Source organism: Strix uralensis, chromosome 5, assembly GCF_047716275.1.
Source record: "Strix uralensis isolate ZFMK-TIS-50842 chromosome 5, bStrUra1, whole genome shotgun sequence".
In the NCBI taxonomy this organism is placed as follows: domain Eukaryota; kingdom Metazoa; phylum Chordata; class Aves; order Strigiformes; family Strigidae; genus Strix; species Strix uralensis.
Genome location: NC_133976.1, coordinates 72818047 through 72839579, shown reverse-complemented (window position 1 = coordinate 72839579; position 21533 = coordinate 72818047). Strand labels below are relative to the sequence as shown.

Genomic DNA, 21533 nt, shown 5'->3' with positions numbered 1-21533 from the left:
TTTTTTCACTCACATTTGACAGTGCGTGGAGCTCTGCTCCTCTCAAAGATGAGAAGGCTGTGCTGCAGCATCTGAATGAACTGATTAGCCAGCTGGCAGGCCTTGCTGTGAGCAGGCAGTGGGAAAAGGGGACTTGCCTGGGATTTACAAGCTGAGAAAAGACTGACAGGAGGACCTGATGTTTCTACCTCCTGATCCAAGCCAGCAGGCAATCTAAGTGAAGGGGGCAAAGTTGGGACTGGGAGGGCCTCTGTGCTGGTGAGCTGTTGGTGAGCTGCAGAGCTCCTAGCTCTGCACCAGCCAGCAGGAAGGGTGTGTGCCTTGACTTCTGGGTTGCACCACTTTCTTTAAATGTGGGATTAGAGGTTTGTAGGTTTGTACGAGACTGTTAGAGGACTGATTCAGCTTCACACTCAAGTGTAGATCCACATGCGTTGTAGTAGTTGGTGGATTTGGGGCAGTGCAAGCCATACTGGTAAATAGGTGCATTCCAGCATATGGACAATAAAGGACAAGGGCTGGGGAAAAAAGGGAGGTTGCTTCCTTAGTGCCCTGCTGCATCTGTATTTGACACTGAAACTGGTTGTGTCCACTGTGGTACTGCCCATATATAAGCCCTTCTTGGAAATAACTAAAAAACCTCTTAAATTTAATAGGGGACCAGAATATTTCTGTGATGTTTTTGAAGAGGCAGCTATATGGCCTGGAGGATGGTTTTCACAGACCTGTGACTGCCCTCCTCCATGGTTTATGCTCCCTTGTTCTTGCTGCAGCCCCTCTTACTAAGGGTAGTGTTAATGCTTTGCATGGGATTCAGCCTTCGGCATTCAGAGTCCATGGAAATGTGCTGCTGATTTCAAAGGGAATAGGATGGGCCCTTCAGCACTGTTGTGGTTTAACCCCAGCTGACAAATAAGCACCACACAGCCACCTGCCTTCTTGAATCAGAAGAGTAAAAGTGAGAAAACTCATGGGTTAAGATAAGAACAGTTTAATAATAAAATAATAACAATTAAAATTTTAATGAAAAGGAAAATAACAGAAAAAGAGAGAAATAAAACCCAAGCAAGAAAAACAATTGTGCACCACCAACCAAGCGATGCCCAAACAGTACCTGAGCAGTGGCCCCTAGTTTGTATGTTGAGCATGACATCATATGCTATGGAATATCCCTTTGGGCAGTTGGGGTCAGCTGTCCTGGCTGAGTCTCTGCCCAACTTCTTGTGCACCCCCAGCCTACTCGCTGGTGGGGTGGTGTGAGGAGCAGAAAAGGCCTTGACTCTGTGTAAGCACTGCTCAGCAGTAACTAAAACATCCCTGAGTTATCAACACTGTTTCCAGCACAAATCCAAAACATAGCCCCTTACTAGCTACTACGAAGAAACTTAACTGTATCCCAGCCAAAACCAGCACAAGCATGAAGGCAGGTGGGGGAAAAAAGGGCATTTAGAAAGCAATTAGTGTATTACACTGTGAGATCCAGTTTCCTTTCTTTACTTGAATGACAGAGGGAGGAAACATGCCTTGTGCCAAAAAAAATGCTTGCTTTGCTGTGAAGATTCAGTAGAAGTTTTCTTTTCATATGCAAGCATCTTTCTTTGCCCCAGGGCCTGATATATCCAGAGGGTTAGCATTTAGGAAATAATTTCATTTGCACTGGGCAGTTTACAGAAGCAAATGAGACACGGTGATAACGATGATGTCTTTGTGTGGAGTAAGCGCAAACATGGCAAACCAGTTCCTGCTCCTGCTTCCTTCTTGCCTTATTGAAAACTACACCAACACAAGTGCCATGGTGTTTCTAGGCTGCTGGGCCAGTTTGATGTTAGGACTACACTTGCTGTTATTCCCAGTTAGGTCAGACTCCCTGGTAGTCCCCACTCCTCATGAGATGGCTCATACCCTGATGCTAGCCAAGAGGGAGATGACTGTAGAGAGACTAGGGGCAAGGAGGGAGGGAATAGTTTGCCATCATGCAAACCGTAGTTTGCCAGTCCTGGCACACCATCCTGGTGCAAAAGGTTGGTGGATAGGTTTGGTGGTCCTATCAGGTAGAGGCCATCAAGGGTGATGAGGTCTTGCTCATCACTGACTTGCTGACTGAGAGAGGTCCCTGGCCTGAGATGCCTCAAGAGCCTGGGAGAGACCAAGCTGAAGTGGTCCAGAGCAGATCTAGGGGCAGCAGAAGAGTTAAGTAGTGTGGGTGATGCAGATTGCTGTCCCTGTTGCTCCCTGGAGATGGGGATGTCCCCGTAGGAGGCACGGAAGGAATGATGGATGTGCTATTAAAAAAACTATCAAACCACCAGAAAACTGAATCTGTAAATTAACGTGAAGCCCTGATTTCTTAGCGCACTCAGCTGGTGGGAATGGAAGCAGAGATGCTACTGTTTTGGAGAGGCTGGTTTCCAGTGTAGTTTCCTAATCCCAACACAGGAATGTGTCTTCCTTGCTGATGCCAGTCACCCCTTCAAAGGTGGGTGACTTCAACTTCTGCTCAGTAATGCCACCAGTGACATGTAGCTCGAGTTAGGACTTCCTTGGTATAGTTTGTCAGCTACCCTGCTCATGTTAGGTCTGTGCTTTCTGGCTGGACTAACATGTGCACCCCTACCTCAGGTAATGTATTAGAGTAAGCTTTTAAGGAGAATTTTTTTAGCTAAGTCAAAGGGAGCCTCCTCTCTGCACACTTTGGTTTCTTCTCATAATCAAATGCCTGTAAACAATATGAAAATGTTGTCAAAAAGAAGATTCAGTCTGGTCTGTGTGAATGTTGACTGGATTTACATTAACTAGCTAATTAAAGGACTTTGTGTATGATAGAAGATTCTATCTTGTAACAAGCAGTCACTAACTTTGCTTAAGTAAGATGATGCTAAACATAATTCAGTATAGATCAGAGAATGCCTTCCTTGTACCAGCCTACAGGCCCAGTCATATTCAGTGTGCCTCTTCCAACAGTGACTTTGCTGCATGTTTCCATGGCTGGGCTTTTTCTGCATAACATTTTCACTGCAATAATTGAGCTTGTTTAATCTGTGCATTCCCTTGCCCAGACCTGAAACACATCACAAGTGTGAGGTCCTTTTGCTTATCTCAGGGGCATTGTTTCCTTGCTCTGTATTCTTTGCAGGGTTGGGCAAAGGTGGGGGATTTGTGCTCATGCATGTTTGTTACTGAAGGGAGCCTAGGTCACGTAAGTATGTGTGCATTTTGCTGAGGCGGCAGGCTGTATGGTAGTGTAACATGGTATCCACATGGTCAAAGACAGCACTCCTGGCAATGCCTTGAAGTAAGATGGTAGGTCATCCATTTTTGTTCGGATTATTAATCCATAGCATTCTCCAGAAGGAGACAGTTGCTGTATAAAGCACACGGGGAAGGGAAACTCCTTTTGCCCCTGTGCCTTGCTCCAACTCCTTTTCTCTTCTTCTGAACTGCTGTTTCCAAAGTCCCAGCCAAGTTTCCAGCAATGATGGAGATGCAGAGCATTTAGTCAGGGTGCAGAAGTGCAGATGGAGGTACACTAAGACTGGTGGTCTGGGAAGATGAGGTAGGAGGCTGTGTGGGGGTAAGGGTGAATTTGGGGGTGAGTCCAGTGAAAGGGTGGTGTGGGTGGGCCCATCTCACCTGAGCAGTGACCTTTCCTCTGTCCCTTCAGCACAGACTTTCTGTTCCACAGAAATAACCTGGGGAAATGCTTCATGCTGATGCTAAAGAAGCAACTTTACAGAGGATGAGGGAACCTCACTGTGATACTAGGAACACCTCTGTTGTGGTGACTGGTCCCATCCCTCCTCTACCCACCAGCATGTCCTGCAGCAGCTCCCTACATCCCATGCTCTCTTTTACCTCTGTCCCACAGAGACATGACAAGAGCTGTGGCTAAGGAAGGAGAGCCCAATGGGGCTATCACAGCTCCTGAAGAAATAAAAAAGGAGGAAATGGAAGAGAGAGGCCAGTGGAGTAGCAAAATGGAGTTTGTGCTGTCTGTGGCTGGAGAGATCATTGGTCTGGGTAATGTGTGGAGGTTCCCATACCTCTGCTACAAGAACGGCGGTGGTAAGTTCACAGCATGCCTGAGTTGTCCTAGATCTGTAGGTATGACAAGACATATGTTGTGCTTGGACCCATTTCTCCTATGCTTCATGTGTCCCTGCATGCACTCCCTTATTCTCTCCTCCAGCAAGTTAGCTCCTGCCAACATCAGGAGGAATAAAAACTGAGGGGTGAATCCATCTCCCCAGCTGGTACTGTTTCTCAAAGCAACTCTCCGAAGTTTGGATGCAAAATTGAACTTTAGTAACACTTTAAGGCTCTTGGGCATGTCGAGAAAGAGATAGTCTTCCAAAACTATCAGTGCTGTGAGTGGTCAGAAAGCCATCAGCAGAATTCCCTTTTCCCACTCTCCGTGTCACCCCCACCTCTCTCGGGCCCTTGTTACAGAGGAGGAAAGTCTTTGATGGCGCTGGTGTCCTTGCCAAGGCCAAGGCCTGATATCCCCTAGAAGGACATTGCTACCTCTTCCCCAGGAACAGTTCTCTCAGTGGTCAGCCCACTGTTAGGGAAACCTGTCCCCAGGAAGAGTTCATTCCCCTTCCCTTTTGTTTCTTGCGTGACACTCCTTTTCCAATAGTACTACAATAAGATCATTACATGGTTAAAAATGAAATTTTCTCATAACAATAAAATGAAACTAAGAAAGAGGAAGGGAATAATTGACTGTCACTAACTTTTCTTGGTGAATCAAGATCTAACTTCATAAAAGAAAAGGAGGAATAATAAATTACATGTCAAATACAGCAGTAACTTCTCTTTTGTTCTTGTTCTCTAGAGACATCTATGGGACTTTCATGTTCCCCCCACTTTAAACTTCCTTTCTCTGCAGACCATGCCATCTTTCCCAAGGTGCTGTGAGCTTTCACCAATGGATGAGTGATTCAGCTGTAGTTCATCCCAGGACTACCAAATTCCTGTCCCCTGTGCTGTTACTGGGGTTTATTCAGATCAAGCAGGAGTCAATACAATGTCTACTCTGAACCAAGTGGGGGTTGGATAAGAGGACGGTTAAAGAAAATGGAATTGAGTTTTTCTTGAACCTAGAATGGTTTTTAGCAGATCCTCCGGTCTCCTTCTCTGAGGTTTTGATGGTAGGCGCTGGAGTCACCAAAAGTAAGTCAGACTGGCATGAGTTAGTAAACGCTAGTGGTGCATTGATTAAACAGTCCATTCTGCAGTGATGCTTTGAGAGAGAAGTCATGGGTTTTGCATGGAAAATTCCTTCCTGAGCTCAGATGATATCTGTGCAGTTTATGCCTATGGTAGCCGGTTCAGTAGTCCTTGCAATTTGTATGCTAATTAGTGTAAATGAAAAGGCTTCTTTTGTACATTTTAGATACCTATTGAATTTTTTTTTTGATTAAACTACTCTAGAACATCTAATGCTGTGATTCAGAGGCCAACAGGGCTAGGCTTGGGAAAAAGTAGAATGGGAGAGTTCTTCCATCACAGCCCACATACTGGCTTTGCAGAAAGTATGCTACTACTATAGAAGGTACATTTCTCTCTCTAGGGCTCTAGGGAACCAGATGACCAACAAACTAGTATGGCACAAGGCACTGCCTTTCCTGTGACAAAGATATCTCACCATTGGAAAAGTCCTTGAAATTGCAAACCAGATGTTTTCTACCTATAAATACCATGTCTTCATCCCACACTCTTCCCCAAAGTGGAGACTGCTGTCCTATCACCTTTCTCCACCTTTGGATGTACTGAGATGGTTATAAAGCTGTAGAGACAGATGTCATGAAAACGATTGTGTTAACTTGCTGTAAAGCAACCAAGTGTAAACTTACCTATGGTTGCACTTTCAAATTTGATCTAATTGTTCAGCATCATGAATTTGCTATTGACTCTAGGGAAAGAGAGTCTGTTTCTGGGGGCCCCTCTCAGGACTGAGTATCCTCCAGTGGAGCAGCAAACTGGGGAGCAGATCACAACTAGAGTTTCAGCTGGTAACTGCTCTGGGAAGGTTAAGAGAGGCAAGACAATAGATGTGTAAGAAAGCCCTCATTACTCAGAGACCAAAATGGATCAACCTCTGGGAGAAATGGTATCAGAAGAGAGGGTCTGGAACCTGCTAAAAGGCTCATCTGTGTGCAGGATAATAAAACTGTCTTGCAGATTTGGCATACAGATAAGTGTCTTGCAACATCAAAGGCAGTAGCTGCCTCTAGTGCAGCATACATGATCTAGTGGAAGGTTGAGCAACCTGATGTGGTGGAAGGTGTCCCTGCCCACGGCAGGAGGGTTGGAACTAGATGATCGTGAAGGTCCCTTCCAAACCAAACCATTCTGTGATTCTATGATATGACTCTATGATTATCTGTGTGGTTCCCATTCCCTGCTCTGCAAACCAGGACTGAGGCTGTGAACCAGCCTCCCTCCCTCTTGCCCCAGGACCCCTGCAGCTATGGCACAGCTGTGTTTTGAGGAAATATAGATGTTCCTTGTTATTGTAACATTGTTGGCCTAAAAACAAGAGGAAGTGTTCCTAGTTGCTAATTGTCATGGGAAGGAATTTCAGTGCGAATACCTGTGCTGGCAGGGGAGGAGAGGTCCTGGAAGACAATGTCTGGCTTGGCTGAAAAAGGGGCTCTTATCTCGGTTGCAAACAGCTGAGATGCTCTCCAGGTTCTGGTGGTGGGAGGTACTCAAGACCAAAAGTTTACTGCATGGTATGGCAAGACCTTGACAGTTGTTCCAGTGAGGAAGGCAGTCATCTTAGCCTGTTTGGAGGTGAGCAAAAGTGTGAAAACCTACAGTAATGATGGGGAGAAAGGCTGTGAGGTGGTAGAAGGAAGGTCAGCAGTGAAACTGAGCTGTCAGGAACAGTTTTGAGCAGAGCAGCAAAAATACTGGGTTTTTCAGTTTGGCAGCAGAACTGAAAAGAAAAAAATAAGGTTCAAACAGCTGAACAGGGCATTAAACCTTTTTTGTTTGTTTTTGTTTTGTTTTGTTTGATTTGTTTGTCTTTTCTGATGCTTTGTTTTTGTTGGTCATTGTTTCTGGGGAAAAAACCTGCTCTCCCCTTCCTCTTCCATTTCATCAAGGGTTAATCTGAGGGCTCTTCAGGCTTATTTCTCTTAAGACATTTCTCTATATTTTAATAAAAAAATGAATTTGAAGAGAGAAGTTAAAGTTTCTCATTTTGAAAATGCTGGAAATATACTCTGTTGCCCTTCCCCTATTTCTATTCTTTTGGTGCAAACTGCTTTTCAAATTTGATGTGAAATATGTCTCAAGCAAATTTATATCCTGGCAAATTTATTACTTACCAAGAAATGTCACCAGCCTCCAGGTTTGTATCCTCTGGGCAAGTAGGAGTTTTGCTGTGACTCCTGAGAAAGGCAGAACGAATGTGGTTATGTGAAACAAGGACTCCTTTTTCTTTGCCTGACTCCTGCTGAAAGCTAGAAATGAAGTCAAGAGCGTGAAGCAGGGACAACTTCTCCAGCACTGTCTTTTTTTATCCCCTTGCCTGACTATTCCTTACCTTTAGGTTTTGGCCAAGACCGAATGCGGAAGTACTGCAGTAGCACAAGACAGATCACGCTTGTATTTTTTTCCAAGAAATTATGGTGTTGGAGAACTTGTTTGCTTTTTAGCAGAGGTTGCACAGTTACTTCAGATAAATATTTGTGTTAGCTGATTCCAGCTGTGGCTCCAGGTACCTGGCAAGGGGTAGTGGGGATAAGGTTTTAAAGAGGTTTCTGGTTTCTAAGGCAGCATCTTGCTTGTCTCTGCAGGAGCCTTCCTCATCCCTTACCTCATCTTCCTCTTCACCTGTGGGATCCCCCTATTCTTCCTGGAGACAGCACTGGGGCAGTACACCAGCCAGGGAGGGGTGACTGCCTGGAGGAAGATCTGTCCCATCTTTGAAGGTCAGTCAATTAGTGACTCAGAGCCTTTGTTTGAAATGTTATTCTGGCTTTTAACTTCTCCTTTATTCTCCCTTTCTTCCTGTCTCTCCCAGCCTTGTTATCCCTCCTGGTGACTGCTGTGTGTGCAGGGCAGTGCCCCGACTCCCCCATAGGTGACTGAGGGTGTGTGGTGCTGGCTGGGGGCTGTGCTGGTCCAACCGAGCCACGGTCTCTGAGATACTCAGAGCCCAGGAGAGAGGAGAAGCAGGATGGCCAGCAAACAGGAGGAGGATGGAAGTGTCAATACACAAGCACCTGCATGTGGTTCAGGACAAATACTGAAGAGAGAAGAGGATGAGGAAGGCTTATGATGCTTTCCCTGCCCATTGCTGTGCCCAGGGCTGCTGTGGCAGCATTTGCAGGCTGGTGTCCTGCAAATTGGGGGAATCGCACTGCATGCACTGGTCTGACAGCCCCGTTAACGAATCTAATTGTCCACAATTCTCCTGTCTAGGGGAGAGCTTATTACCCAGGTTTTGCAGACAGAGGAACCCGTGCTCAGGACTGGTTAGTTTGCTCAAGCACAGGTGTGCAGTGCTACTTGAAACTCCCTGGGGAGTCCGGGACCTCCTGTGCTGGAGACCTGTGAGCTCTGGCACAGGGCCTGCAGGTGGACAGCAGTGGCATCTCAAAGGGCACTGACAACCGTTTTAAACAAATGAATTGGGCTTTTCTGACACAATTACCATTCTGACATCTCAGTGAGCGATGGGCACAAGCAGGACCCAAGCTCAGCTCCTAAGTCTGTACTTTTGTCCCAACACCATACGTTATGTATGATGTATGTCAGCTGTGAGAACCCTTTTTAGAGTTTAGGATTTAGAGAACCTGGGTTTCCAGAAGGAAGAAACTCACCCGCATTTCTTTTCTTTAAAGGCTAGAGCTGACTTTCCTGCAAGAGAGGCAGTGTAATGCAGTGGCATGGTAGTGGTCAGAAAAAACCACCATCAGTGAAAGCTTTTTTTCCTCTGTCCACCTTAGACCTGTCTAGAGATATCAACAGTGTTTCCTGTCTGCATGCACAGTCACAAAGTCCCTTCTCTTTCCATGAGGAAGGTCTTGCCCTATTCTCTAGTGAGCTATGCAGTTGGTGTTGCACCCTTCTTACCATAGTATGGTCTATGTCTTTGTTTGGGGTTAAGCCCAATGTGTTGGAAGTTGGTTGGCAGCCCCATCCTCACCTCCTCTGCTTTCTTTCACAGGAGTTGGGTATGCCTCACAAGTCATTGAGTGCTATCTGAATATCTACTACATCATCATCCTGTCCTGGGCACTATTCTACCTGTTCAGCTCCTTCACTGCAGTGCTACCATGGGCCAGCTGCAATAACCCCTGGAACTCAGGTACGCTTTCCCTTGGTTAGCTTCTATCTATCTCCTTCCCAATTCCCAGAAATTATTTGGGTTTTGTAGAAAATATTTTTTATTCAGATAAAAAGCTCTCATGAGCTGCAATGAGGTTAGGGACTCCTGCAAAGGCGACTGTCTTCATTCACCATGGGCAAGTGTCAGGAAAGGTGAGTGGTATGACCCTATGCCTAGCAGCAGGGGACAGCAAAACTATTTCTGCATGGGGATGTTTTGGGCATTCAAGATTTCACTGAAAATTCTGCATTTTCTGGCAAGTGGGAGATGTAGATGGATTGAGAGAATTTTTGAGCCAATCTAGAGTCCTCCTCATGTGTCAGAAGCTCTTCATTAGCTCTGGTACAACAATTTATCTTACAGTTCCCTGACTTTATGCCACTCCTTTGGAATTAGTGGGAAAGTTGCTGCCGTGCACTGAACAGTTTCCTTTGTGTGCTCAGCTTTTGGCTAAATCAGGCCAAGCCTGCACTGGAAAATTTTGCCAGTACAGATCTCCCAGTGCAGGAACCAGTAGCACAAAACTCTAAAGGTGCTATTTTTATGGTCTAATCACATCCATACAAGCCTCAATACCATTACATTGGCCAGGGGTCTCATCTCCTCATGCCCACAATTCACATAACTGTGGCCAGCAGAGAAAACCTGGCTTTGGTTTTATTCAAGGTACTTGGGCTGTGCCTGGAGAGATAGGGTAGGTGAAGTAATCCTCATGGATCTGATGTCCTTGACAGGCCTTTTTACCATGTTGAACAGCTTATTTTGCTTTCAGTGGAAAGCCAGGCTGGAAGGAGCTTTGACAGCAGCTCAGTTCCTTCTCTTTTTCTCTTGGGTCAGGTGATTAATTTCTGTGAAGTGTTAAATTTCTCCACCCCATGGGCCATTCACTCACAGCTTCCTCTGACCCTTCATCCCAGTAGAGGTTACCAGCCTTTTAAAGAGTTGATCTGATTCCTTCAGTTTCCCCAGAATGGGTTTGTTTGCAAGGAAAGCCACAGATGTTCTCTTAACAGGCAGAAGCTTCCCAGCCAGAACTGGGCTTCCTTGGTTTTCCAGTGGATTGTCTTTTTCTTGCCAAATGCAAGATGAGATGCATTTCTTGCATGCGTGGCATCTCCTCTGTTTTTAGTAATTTCATGCTATGTGGCAGGGATGGGGATGGCAGAGTGGAACATGAATGCATCTGTGGTGTGTGTGAACATATGCATGCATGTGTGGACAGGGAATGGTGCGTGGTGTGGGAGGAGAATGGGGTTTTCTATCCTGGCTACTCATAGTGGCTATCCCTCAATAATCTATACTTTGCAGCCATCTGGTTTCCATTTGGCAGGGAATTGCTTCCTCCTTCCCCTCTCCCCTTCCTGAAGCCCTCTGGCTACTGCTGGATTGGGATTTGTAGCTGGGGAGAGCTAGAGTTTAATGAGATGCTTAATGAGATGCAAGAGTTTGATGAGATGCTCTATAGCAGGGGGTGAAGGGTCTGTGTGCTGCCAGAGTGAGCGTCAGGGTACAGAGGGGAAGAAGCATCCCTCATGGAGGAGCCTTGGGGAATTTCTCTGGCTCATCAGCTTCCTTTTCTTTTGGTAGATCTCTGTGTGGACATTCTGAATAGCTCCAGCCTGGACAACAGGACCTTGCCTGCGAACGCCACCTCCCCAATGATTGAGTTTTGGGAGTACGTGATCACTTTCCCCCTGTTCAGGCTTCTCTCTCATGCAAAAGCTGCAGCTGTAGGAGTATCTGGGTGAAGGGCTGTGCATCTCTGTAGGACCAAGTGAGGTGCCACACATCAGACCCAAACGTGGGGAGCACAATGCACCAAGCTGCCAAGGAGATTGACACAGAGCCCAGGGGCACAAGGGCTAGATACATGCTGAAGGCTGCTCGCAGTGTGCCTGCCCGGGGGTGCTCGTGTGCACACATGCACAGGCATGTTCCCTTTCTGGCATTGAGGTGCCCGGGTGAGTGTGGACACAGAAAGAGGCACCAAAAGAAGATGAGGACTTGCTGTAAGTGGGGAGTACTTCTGTTGGGTGTTGTAGGCTACTACTGGCAGACAAACATGAGAGGCCAGGACAGACTGAAAAGTCCTCTATAGTGAAACACAAAGGGACAAAACTGCCTTTTCCTTTCTTCTGACCATGTCTTGCTTGGTGCCTAAGGGAAGTGGTTCATCAGACTGCTCAGGCTCATCCCTGGACAGCAGGGATCTTAGGCACATGCATGAGATGCCAGAGAGGGGCTGGGGGAGGTTTGGTCATGTGGCTGGAGGCAATAAAACACCTCTGAGGCAGGGGTCCTGCCGCAGGCCAGACAACATCCCAGAAAGAATCATTACTGCAGCCTGGAGAGGTTGGAATGGCTGCTGGGGCCACACTACCTCTCCACATTCAACTGAGGAAGCACTCATAAAGAGGGGTGCCAGGGGCTCAGCTTCAGCAGTAGTTTTTTTTTCCCCATTTATGACTCCTAAAGTGCCTCTGAGAGGGTTGAGTGTCCTTTGTCCTTTGCTACCACCACAGGGAACACAGAAGATGATATGCACTCAAGGGTGCAGAAGGAGTCTGCACAGTGCTGGACCCCCTCTCCTGCCCTGTTCTTTGCATATACCATGTAGCGAGAGCTGTGACCCCTCTGAAATGGTTGTTCAGGTTTTCTGCAGAGATTACAAAGGCAAGGGGACCCTGAGGGGACTGGTTTGGAGAAGGCTGTGCAGAGGAATTGAAAGTGCGGGGTTGGGCTTCTGGGGGCTGCATGAGCTGCAGTGCTGAGCTCTTGTGTGACCCACCTTCATGATGGTGAGTCTTCAAGGAATGAGAGTGGGAGGTCTCAGGCCAGCTACAGGACATGTTGGAGCAGCATCAGCAGGAATGACAGAGAGGGGAGCCCTAGGCAGAGCTAGGGTGATTTGCATGGCTGGGAACCTTGGGCAGATGTGTTGTGGATAGTCTGTTAAGTCTTTGGATGGGGTAATATGGGAAAGGTCTGTATGGGTGAATGGGGTGTGGGGTGTTAATGATTCTCTCCCTGTCCCTGGACACCGGCAGGAAGCGAGTCCTGGGGCTCACGGATGGTATTCACAAACTGGGCACTGTGCGCTGGGAGCTGGCTCTGTGTCTCCTGCTGGCGTGGATCATCTGCTACTTCTGCATCTGGAAAGGGGTCAAGTCCACAGGCAAAGTAGGAACAGAGATTGTCCTCCTGGTCCATAAGTCTCCCTGTACCCATTTTACATTTCTTCCCCAATCTCTTTTCCCTCTTCGTGAAGTAGAGGCAGAAGACACACAGCACCAAAGTCAAACATAAAACCTGGTTAGGCCGTACAGATTTACACCAGTTGTGTTTGACCCATAAGAGGAAGAATAAAACAATAGGGAGAACAGGGAGGGGAGAACAGGGAAAGACCTGGGAATTGAGGGGAGTCTTGAGTCACCTTTTCCCTAGCAGATACCCACAGTGGCTGATAGATACTCTCCAAGTGCCCTTGGGAATCATCCACTCACCAGTATGTTGTCCTGGTGTGGCTTGCTGGTGTTTTTAACAAGATCCTCTGCAGTGGCAAACTTCCTATCCCTGGCAATAATTAAACACTTGAGCAAAATAGACAAGCTGCTACCTGTAACCAGCTCAGTGAATAGATAATAAATCTCTCCGGCTTCTTTATTCTGCAAAATACTTGGGGTGGGAGAGGTGTCTGTGCTCTCCTTTGTACTGTCCCTGGCTCTGTGGTTTCTGGCTCAGCAGGTCACTTTTGCTAGTGAGGCTGGAGCCAATGCTCTCTCCTGATGTTGATCCCATAAACCAGGTGGACTGGTTATCCTTTGGGAGTGAATGAGTGTGTGATGCCTTGGGGTGGGTGTTAGGGACACTGCTATGTCCTTGACTTGTTCAGGACCTCCTTCCTTCCTGGAGCTGCAATGAGATGGGTGGGTCATTAATGACGGTTGGGTCTTGTGGGCATCCAAGAAATGTCCCAATTACAAAGGGAGGGGAACCAATTTCTACAACAGACTTCTTCCTTCAAATCACTACCCCTAGTATGGGCAGATGTTCCCTGTAGTACTGGACACACATGTTTCCGTGCCAAATTCCATCTCCCACCTCAAAACTGCACTGGGCACCCATTTTAACAGAGCAAGACACTAGATTGCTCTGCTCACTAGGTTTCTCTCACTCTTTGCTGATGACTCTGGCTCTTGCTGGTGCTGACCTGCTGTCCACTATTTCTCAGGGAGGGAGAGCCAGACTCCATATCTACAGGGAGAGGGGATGCTCCACATTTTAAATCTTAAATCTCTGATGCTCCCTGGTTTGAATACCACAGTGCCATCTCCACAGGAGGTATCATTCTGATCTTGGGAGATTGGGTCTGAGAGGCTGTTTGATTCACATGGAAGTGTAATTAAGTCATTGCAGGTTCCCTTCAGCTCTCAGCCATCTCCACCAAGTCTTTCCCTTGCTTGGTGCTGCCCCAGCACGCAGAGCTTGCCTGCACAAGGAGAAAGCTAAAGAAGTTCAGTCAGGCTGGCTGGGCTGATCGTGTTTGGCAAAGTCAAACCAGAAAGTGAGAGGAAACGGTGAGTGCACCTAGTAGACAGAATTGTTTTCCTGGGACCACAGAAGATTTTTCCATCACAGGTTTTAGGATACAGGGCTTACTTCCTACCAGCTAGATGTTATGGACATGGTGCAGCAATACAGGGTGGATTTTTCTGTCCCAAGACATACCACAAGTCAGACAGGCCACTTGTCTTCTCTGCAGGTAGTCATTTTGAGTTTTACAGGGGCACTGCCAAAAAAATCAGTTCCTTCCTTCTTTTTCCTCACTGACTATGTATTAGGATAAGCAGTAGGGAGGTCCCAGGAATTCTGAGTAAGTGCATAATTTGGCTTAACAGCTGCAGAGTAAACAGGATGTTGTGCTTGACTGAGAGGCTGCTTTAATCGGATAACTCTGCCAGACCCTTGTGTTTATGCTTCTGTGATTTAAGGAGTCCAAACTTAAAGAAACAATAGCTACCTCAGGAAAATAATTTCAAATAACTCTGTGAAGACTCATTTTCTCTAAAAGCCTTTTTCTTTTATTCATTTTGCCCACTCTTGTGCTCTTTCCATGTTTCCTTTCCTTATGCATTCAGCTGATGTGTACAAATGTTCCCCAGAAGTGATTTCTGAAGGTAGATTTTAGTACTTGTGCCAAAAGTGCTCACATTCTCATTCAATCAGGGAACAGCAAAAGTACCACGCACTGTGACTTATTTGACCAATTATCACTAAGCAGAAAAAAATATTATTTTAGGCCCCTCACTATGAATCCATAGAACAAACAAGCCTTCATATTACTTGCATGAATTTTAATAATGAACAAATGTTAGAAAGCTACAACTTGCTCATGGATATTTTGCAAATAGAAAAAAAAAGTTACATTAGGCAATGGATTAGAGATGATTAATTCAGCTGTGATATTTATTTACATCACACACAAGAAGTGAAAAGAAGGTTTTACAGAAATAATGATCTGCATTTTCTTTAAAGGCTTTGAGGTGCCCCCATTTTTTATCTGTGAGCTTAGAGGCATTGAAGGGATGCAAGAGCCACATGAGCACCCCTGGAAATGAGACCCCTCAGAGGTGTCTCAAATTGGGCAGCAAAAGTTGCAATTTAATTTGGAAAACTCTTGCTGAGAATAGGACCATTTTAATAACTCCTCATTAAAACTCAGTGACAGGAAGAGATCTGGGTTTCTTCTGCAGCTCTAGAAAGATGAAGAGAACAGCCGGAGAGCAGGGAAATTACACTGACTGGAAAGAGAAAACAAAGCAGAGCAACCAGTGGCAGAGTCTTGGCTGAGGAACAAAATGTAGATTAACTAAATCACCAGTGAGATGTAACCTGGATTAATTTCTTTCCCATCCCTTTTCTATGCTAGCAATAGCAGCTATAGCCAACAGCAGAGTCCAGGGATGTTTTCTGGGGTGGGAGCCTGCAGATGAAATGAGACGAGATGATGCCTGCACCCCCACCTCGCTGACCTTCCCTCCTCTTGTTTCCCTGCACCCACAGGTTGTTTACTTCACTGCCACCTTCCCATATGCAATGCTTATCATCCTGCTGGTGCGAGGAGTCACGCTGCCGGGTGCTGCCGAGGGGATCATCTTCTACCTGAAGCCAGACATTTCCAGGCTGGCAGACCCGCAGGTGGGTGGGGGTCAGGCAAGTGCCAGCCATGGGAAGGTTTCCAGAGCCCTGGCCCTTGGATCTGCTGCTAGCTGAGGATCTGGCTGTCTTCTCGGAAAGGAGACCAGGGAACCAGTGAGACCTCCTTAAAAGAGCTGAGAGGGGTCTAGTCCCTCTGCACAGCACAGCCTTTTCGCTTATGTGTCTGTAGCATATGGGCATATTAGGTCATTTCTACTCATGGGCTCAGCAAAACCAGAAGAGTGTATTAAATATTCAGCATGTAACAGATGGTTTTGCTGGGTCTTAAATGCAAATAATTAAGGGCTGGGGGGAGCAGAATAGTCTACCACTTTTCATTTTTTCTGGCCTGGTTTAGCACCTTGGCTCCAACAGGGCCCTCCCAGGGGGTGCAGGGCCCCTGTGTTTGCAGAGACCAAGTGCACACAGGTAAGGCAGGCTGTGCTCCAGCTGGGCAACAGGTTCCCTTCACCCTTCCCAGGGGCCGGTCCCACCTGCCTGGGTCAGGGCCTCCCGCCCTGGGCAGGGAGGGTGCTGTGTACCCAGGGAGGGCAAGTCTAGATTAGGGCAGAGGGTGCAGCCAAACCCAGGACCTGCAAGGTAGCCCAAGTAGGCAGCAGGTGGGCAGCACTCTTGGGGGCTGCACAGGGCAGGCAGCAGGACTCCCCTTGGAGGATTCCCCCTGGGGTATCTGCTCGAGCACCTTTCTGTAGCAGCAGGTTGCTTCCCTTCCCCATGTGGCCTCAGCAGCACTGTGCAGGCTGCCTCCGCCATCCCACGGAGGTGTTAATGCAGACCCCCCTACATTTAAATGACACTGCTGCTAATTATTCCACTGCCGAATCTTTTTGTGGAGGCAGCCAAGCAATATGCTTAGCCCACAGTCTCAGCTTACCTCCTGCATCTTCCCAGATGGCCAAAGTCCCAACTGCTCCCAAACCAGCTGCCAAGCACACTGTCTTCCCCAAATGGCTTTCAGATGCAATTATGTGTTGTCAATACAAAATCCGTGGTGGGGTGAACTCAAAGAGCCAGCTGAACATAAATGGCATTTTAATATCAAAATAAATAACAGGGGGGTGACTGGGGCTGAGTGTGTTTTATTCATGGTCAGAGCTTATTCACTGAAAACCTCCCTATCTTTCACAGCCTAACTAAAGCTGATATGGTCTTTCCAGGCTGCTGAAACTCAGCACAGCAGGACTGAAAGATCCTTCTACTGAGTTCAGGCAGAATGTGGGTCTTTGGTGTAAAGCGGGATGTGTGCTCGTGTCCGGGCCTGAAGGGCTCCCATGTACATGCCTATCTGTGAGAGATCCGTGTGAATTTAAGCAGCAATGGCTGGGATATTTTGAAGGCTGCCAAATTGCAGCTGCCTGGATGCTTGCAGCTAGGGGTTGTTTAGAAGGAAGAAAAAGTGAGAGAGAACACACAGACAAACAGAAAGGTGGGCTGCTTTCCTGTCTGCCTGCTAATGTGCAGCTCAGGGCCTTTCCTGGGAGGGTGTGAGAGTGGAGCTGCAGTCCAGGCCACAACACACGGAGTGAAGGGAATCCTCCCTGGGGAAAAGGGCTGGAGCAGCGGTGAACAAGCCCACTCAGCTTTTCCCATGCAATGCCAGACCAAAGGGGAACCTGGGTGCATAGCACCCCACTGGTCTGAAATCTCCCAGCCTGGCAATTTTCTTCCCTTCACCTTGCACTGTGGCCACAGAGATGTGGGAAACTAGACTGGGGAGCAGGGAGGGGAGTATATTGATCGTGCAAAGGACTCGCTGGCCCTTGTTTGTGATGACTCACCAGTGGCTCTGTGAACCCTGAGCCACATAGGGACCACAGACATCTGCAGTGTCAACTTTAGCCAGAGCCATGCTATCGGGGATGCCATCTGCACCCAGAATGTGAAGATGCAGGATGGAGAATTGGTGTCACCCTGAGTGAGATGTAAAAATATGGTCCCCTCAGGAGACTTTTCCTAGAGGACTTTCAATCCTATAGCTCAGTTTTCCCAGAGAGGATTCCCAGTTTCTACATCCGCTGAGCTCTGTCTCATGGGGTTTGTTCTGCATGTATAGAGGGGTTGTTGCTAGACAGGGCACAGCCATTTGTTTATTTAGTTGCCAGGTCTGGAGACCACTGACCTTCTCTGTTCCAGGTCTGGATGGATGCAGGCACTCAGATCCTCTTCTCTTATGCCATCTGCCAGGGCTGCCTGACAGCTTTGGGCAGCTACAACAAATATACCAACAACTGTTACAGGTAAGAGGAGCCTAGACTCCTCGTATCCTTCCAGAAGTTTGCTCAAACAGCACAGAGCTGCATCTGAGGCAGGCTCTGTCCCCAGGGGAGACCTTGGGTCATGCTACTTTGACTGACAAGCTGTTCAGAGTGTGGAAGCTGCAGAGGACTCGGTGTGAGGATGGAGAGTGGCTGAGGGAACACAGGAGCTCCAGAAAATGTCTTTAGTAATGCTCTCCTGTGTGAGTCAGCTTGGGAGAGATTGGAGGAGGCGGAGGAATGAAAATGAGAGTGTCTCCAGCCACTGTGGAGACACCATGGGCTATTTTGACAGGATGAGTGAGCAGGGGTGGCGTGGCCAACTCTGCTGTCACTAGCTAGGCAGGGGAGATGGTACAAAGATGATGGCTGGGCCCCCTGTCTCCAGTGCTTTTCTACAATCAGGATAATGTACTGCCAGTGGCTTTTTGATCCCATCAAGGAGATTAATCAAGTCTGTCTGGCCTCTTCCTTGCCCTTGCATTACAGATCTGTTTTATCCATGGCCTGACAGTGAAGCCATCAGGAGAATTTCTGACAACTTCCACAGAGCCCTGAGGAGCAGGGTCTTTGTTATTCCTTCATGTATTGCTCCAGCATGGATAGGAAAATGTAATGGTACTTGGGAGACATCAATCATCTCTCCTCTTCTTCTGTTCTCCAATAGGTGCTGCCATGGCTATTGGTCAGGCAATTAATACTTTCCCCTGGCTCTCCCAAAATGTATCTGTCACCAATGGAGCGGTGTGCTGATGCCTTCCTCTAATGCCTTAGGTGCCTTGGACTGGCAGCTTAGCTCTGAGTGGCCAAAATGTGCTGGATGTTCACACTGCCCCATAACAGCTCATGCTGTGGGTCAGCTCTGGCAGCTGCCCAGGCAGAATCCCAGGGTTTGGGGCTTTCAGCCCAGCCAGCTCAGACTGGTGCCCTGTTTTTGCAGCAAGTGCACAAACATTTCAGGACAAGTGACATAGCATGTTCTAGCCTCCATCTGAGCATAGTTAATAAAGACAGTATAGACACAACCTTTGTCAGGTGACGACTTTTGTCAACCCAAACCTTTGTCAGGTGACGATTTTTGTTAACCCATTAGTCCTTGTTTTACCAGACCTGCTGAACCTGTACATGTTCATGCTTTCAGATGCTCCTCTTTTTTGACTATGGTTACTTTTGCAGTCTCTTCCCTTTTCTAATTTTCTGTTTGCCTCATTTTCGCTGTTGTTTTTCTTATTCTCTTGACTCCTGTCAACTTTTTTGTTGCCCTGTCCCTACCTATATATCACTGTGGCATCCTATTCACAAGCCACTGATGGTGCCCTATGTCTCTCTTTGTGCCATGTATAGTCTGATAATTCTTGAACAGTGGGGTATGAGGTAGGTAGGCAGGCTGATTTTTGGCTCTGTTTTGAGCTTTTCACTTCTGAGGGAGTTCAATAGCAACATTGCTGTTCCTTGGTCAGTCCTGCCCAATTGGGGAAGCTGAGTACAGACATGATCAGAAGTGAACCCATTCTGCAGTAGGAAACACTGATTTATCTCTGGTCTCCCCCCTGCAGGGACTGCATCATGCTCTGCTTCCTGAACAGTGCCACCAGCTTTGTTGCTGGCTTTGCCATTTTCTCTGTGCTGGGCTTCATGGCTCAAGAGCAGGGTGTACCCATTGCAGAAGTGGCTGAATCAGGTAGGTTGTTCTGGGAGACTTCAGAGCCAAGGCAAAACCCTGAAGGGGAGGGGACTTTTCTGAAGTGAAGCTCAGGATGTTGTCTACATCCTCTCTCACTATGGGTGTCTGCAGTGAGGTCTGCAGGTCCAGTGCTCCCTGACACAGCTTTCAGCCCTGTGTGGGCAAGGAGCTGTAGTGATATGAGCTTTGAAGCAGTATGTGAGCTCACTCTGTGCTGCAGGGTGGTGGTGGCAGGTGGTGGGGTGGAGGGCACATGTGGTTATCCTGTGGTCTCTTGGCAGGTCCTGGCCTGGCTTTCATAGCATATCCAACGGCAGTAACGATGATGCCCGTGTCTCAGCTCTGGTCCTGCCTCTTCTTCCTCATGCTTATCTTCTTGGGATTGGACAGCCAGGTACAGCAAATGCCACCTTCTCATCTAACGCCCAGGTGCCTGTCCCTACCCTGAGCACCCCCCAATGCCATGGGAAGGGATAAGGTGGTTATGTGCTTTGCTGGTACCTCAAACAAGTTTTCCACATTGTCTGCAGCACTTTCACGCTGTGGGAGCTCAGAGACAGGGCCGATGGGAGGCCCGTGGTTATGTGTGCTGACATCTCTGTTTGGCATCCTTCTCCCTGTGCGTGTGTGAGGGTGTCCCAGCTACATACCCTTCCACCTCTATGCCAGCACTGAAACCGTGTACACTGCGGAGTGAGGCCTGGCACAGAGCAGGGCAGTCTGGAAAGGGGAATGGGGCTGTTTTCTCCCAGCTGCATCTCACCAGAGCAATCCCTCTGTGCTCTCCTCACTGGTGTGCCCATCTCTTACCCTCCCATACACCTGTTATGCCAGGAGCAAAACCCATTAGAGTACCCTGCAGAGTGCAGTGTGCTGCCCTGGTGTGCTGGCCCGAGGGGAGCAGGGGATGGATGTCCTAGCAAGTCTGCCAGGCAGGGTGCTCTGCTCAGGCTCTGCTTTGCAGCACCTCAGCCCTCACACCTGGAGAATGAGGTCTCTTTCCTCAGTTTCTCTGGGTCGAGGTCTCCTCCTGCCTCATCTCAGTTAGGGCTCTGCTTCATGCTGGCTGGACTGTCCCAGCAGTGGCTGATGTTCTTTTATGTACCCCATGGGTGATGTGCACTGTGGGACTGAGAGCTGTGCAGTGATGAGCAGGTGTCCTGCCCCATGGTCAGCCCCCAAAGCCAGCAATTCACCCGTGGGACCCTTGGCCACCTGCTTTACTGGGTTGTCCTAGGTAGTTGTGGCATATTTTGCAACCAGTCCTGCTGTACGAGGGGTGTGCTTGATGTTAGGGCTGAACTGTGCCCCCATAGTTGCCTGGCTCCCCTTAGCTTCACAGTGGCAGCGGGAGCTCCCCTCTGTCACAAGGGTTCCTTGTGCCATCTCAGGTGCTTCCTCACCCTGCTTGAGGGTCACAGTCTGCCCCTTGCCTTCCCAACCCTTGGTCATTCCTGCTGTGCAGCAGTATGCTCTGTTGGCTTTGAGGCAATTCCTTGTACATCTCACAGTTCAATCCCCCAACATGGGGCTGTACTTTTAATCCCTTTGGTCTGCAGCTCCAGAGGAGACTTCACTGATATATCAAGCTGTGTTTGGGTCCCTAGCAACTGCAGCTGGCCCTTGGTGGAATCAAGACAGACAAAAAGAGAAAACAAAAAAATAAGGATTTAAGTGTCTGGAGGAATAAAGGACAGTAAGAGGGAGTGTGTGCGTGGGGAAGGGGAGACACTGTTTTTTCTTGCCTGTCGTCTTCTGCAGTTCGTCTGTGTGGAAAGCATGGTGACATCTCTTATTGACATGTTCCCGGGAGTGTTTCGGAAGAAGGGGCGTCGGGAGCTACTGATCCTGGCCATTGCAGTCATATGCTACCTGCTGGGCTTATTGTTGGTTACTGAGGTAAGAAAGGAGTAGCTGGGGTATACAGCTGAGCATCAGAAACCCTGCTAGACTGCTCTGGAGGAGTGGGTAGAGACAGCAAATTCATTGTTAATGTTGTTAATTATCTTTCATTTCTAATGCATTAGCC

At 47.9% G+C, this 21533-nt stretch overlaps 1 protein-coding gene across 1 annotated transcript in view; it reads left to right on the top strand.

Moving 5' to 3' along the window:
- The window catches only part of SLC6A12 (solute carrier family 6 member 12), a 39758-nt gene that overhangs the window by 5744 nt on the left and 12481 nt on the right, over nt 1–21533 (top strand). The window contains exons 2-11 of the mRNA XM_074871636.1: nt 3866–4062; nt 7809–7943; nt 9185–9325; nt 10934–11021; nt 12394–12526; nt 15410–15544; nt 17699–17802; nt 19377–19501; nt 19786–19898; nt 21266–21403. Coding sequence (XP_074727737.1) covers nt 3870–4062; nt 7809–7943; nt 9185–9325; nt 10934–11021; nt 12394–12526; nt 15410–15544; nt 17699–17802; nt 19377–19501; nt 19786–19898; nt 21266–21403 — 1305 coding nt within the window. The 5' untranslated portion in view covers nt 3866–3869. The remainder of the gene's footprint in view (nt 1–3865; nt 4063–7808; nt 7944–9184; nt 9326–10933; nt 11022–12393; nt 12527–15409; nt 15545–17698; nt 17803–19376; nt 19502–19785; nt 19899–21265; nt 21404–21533) is intronic.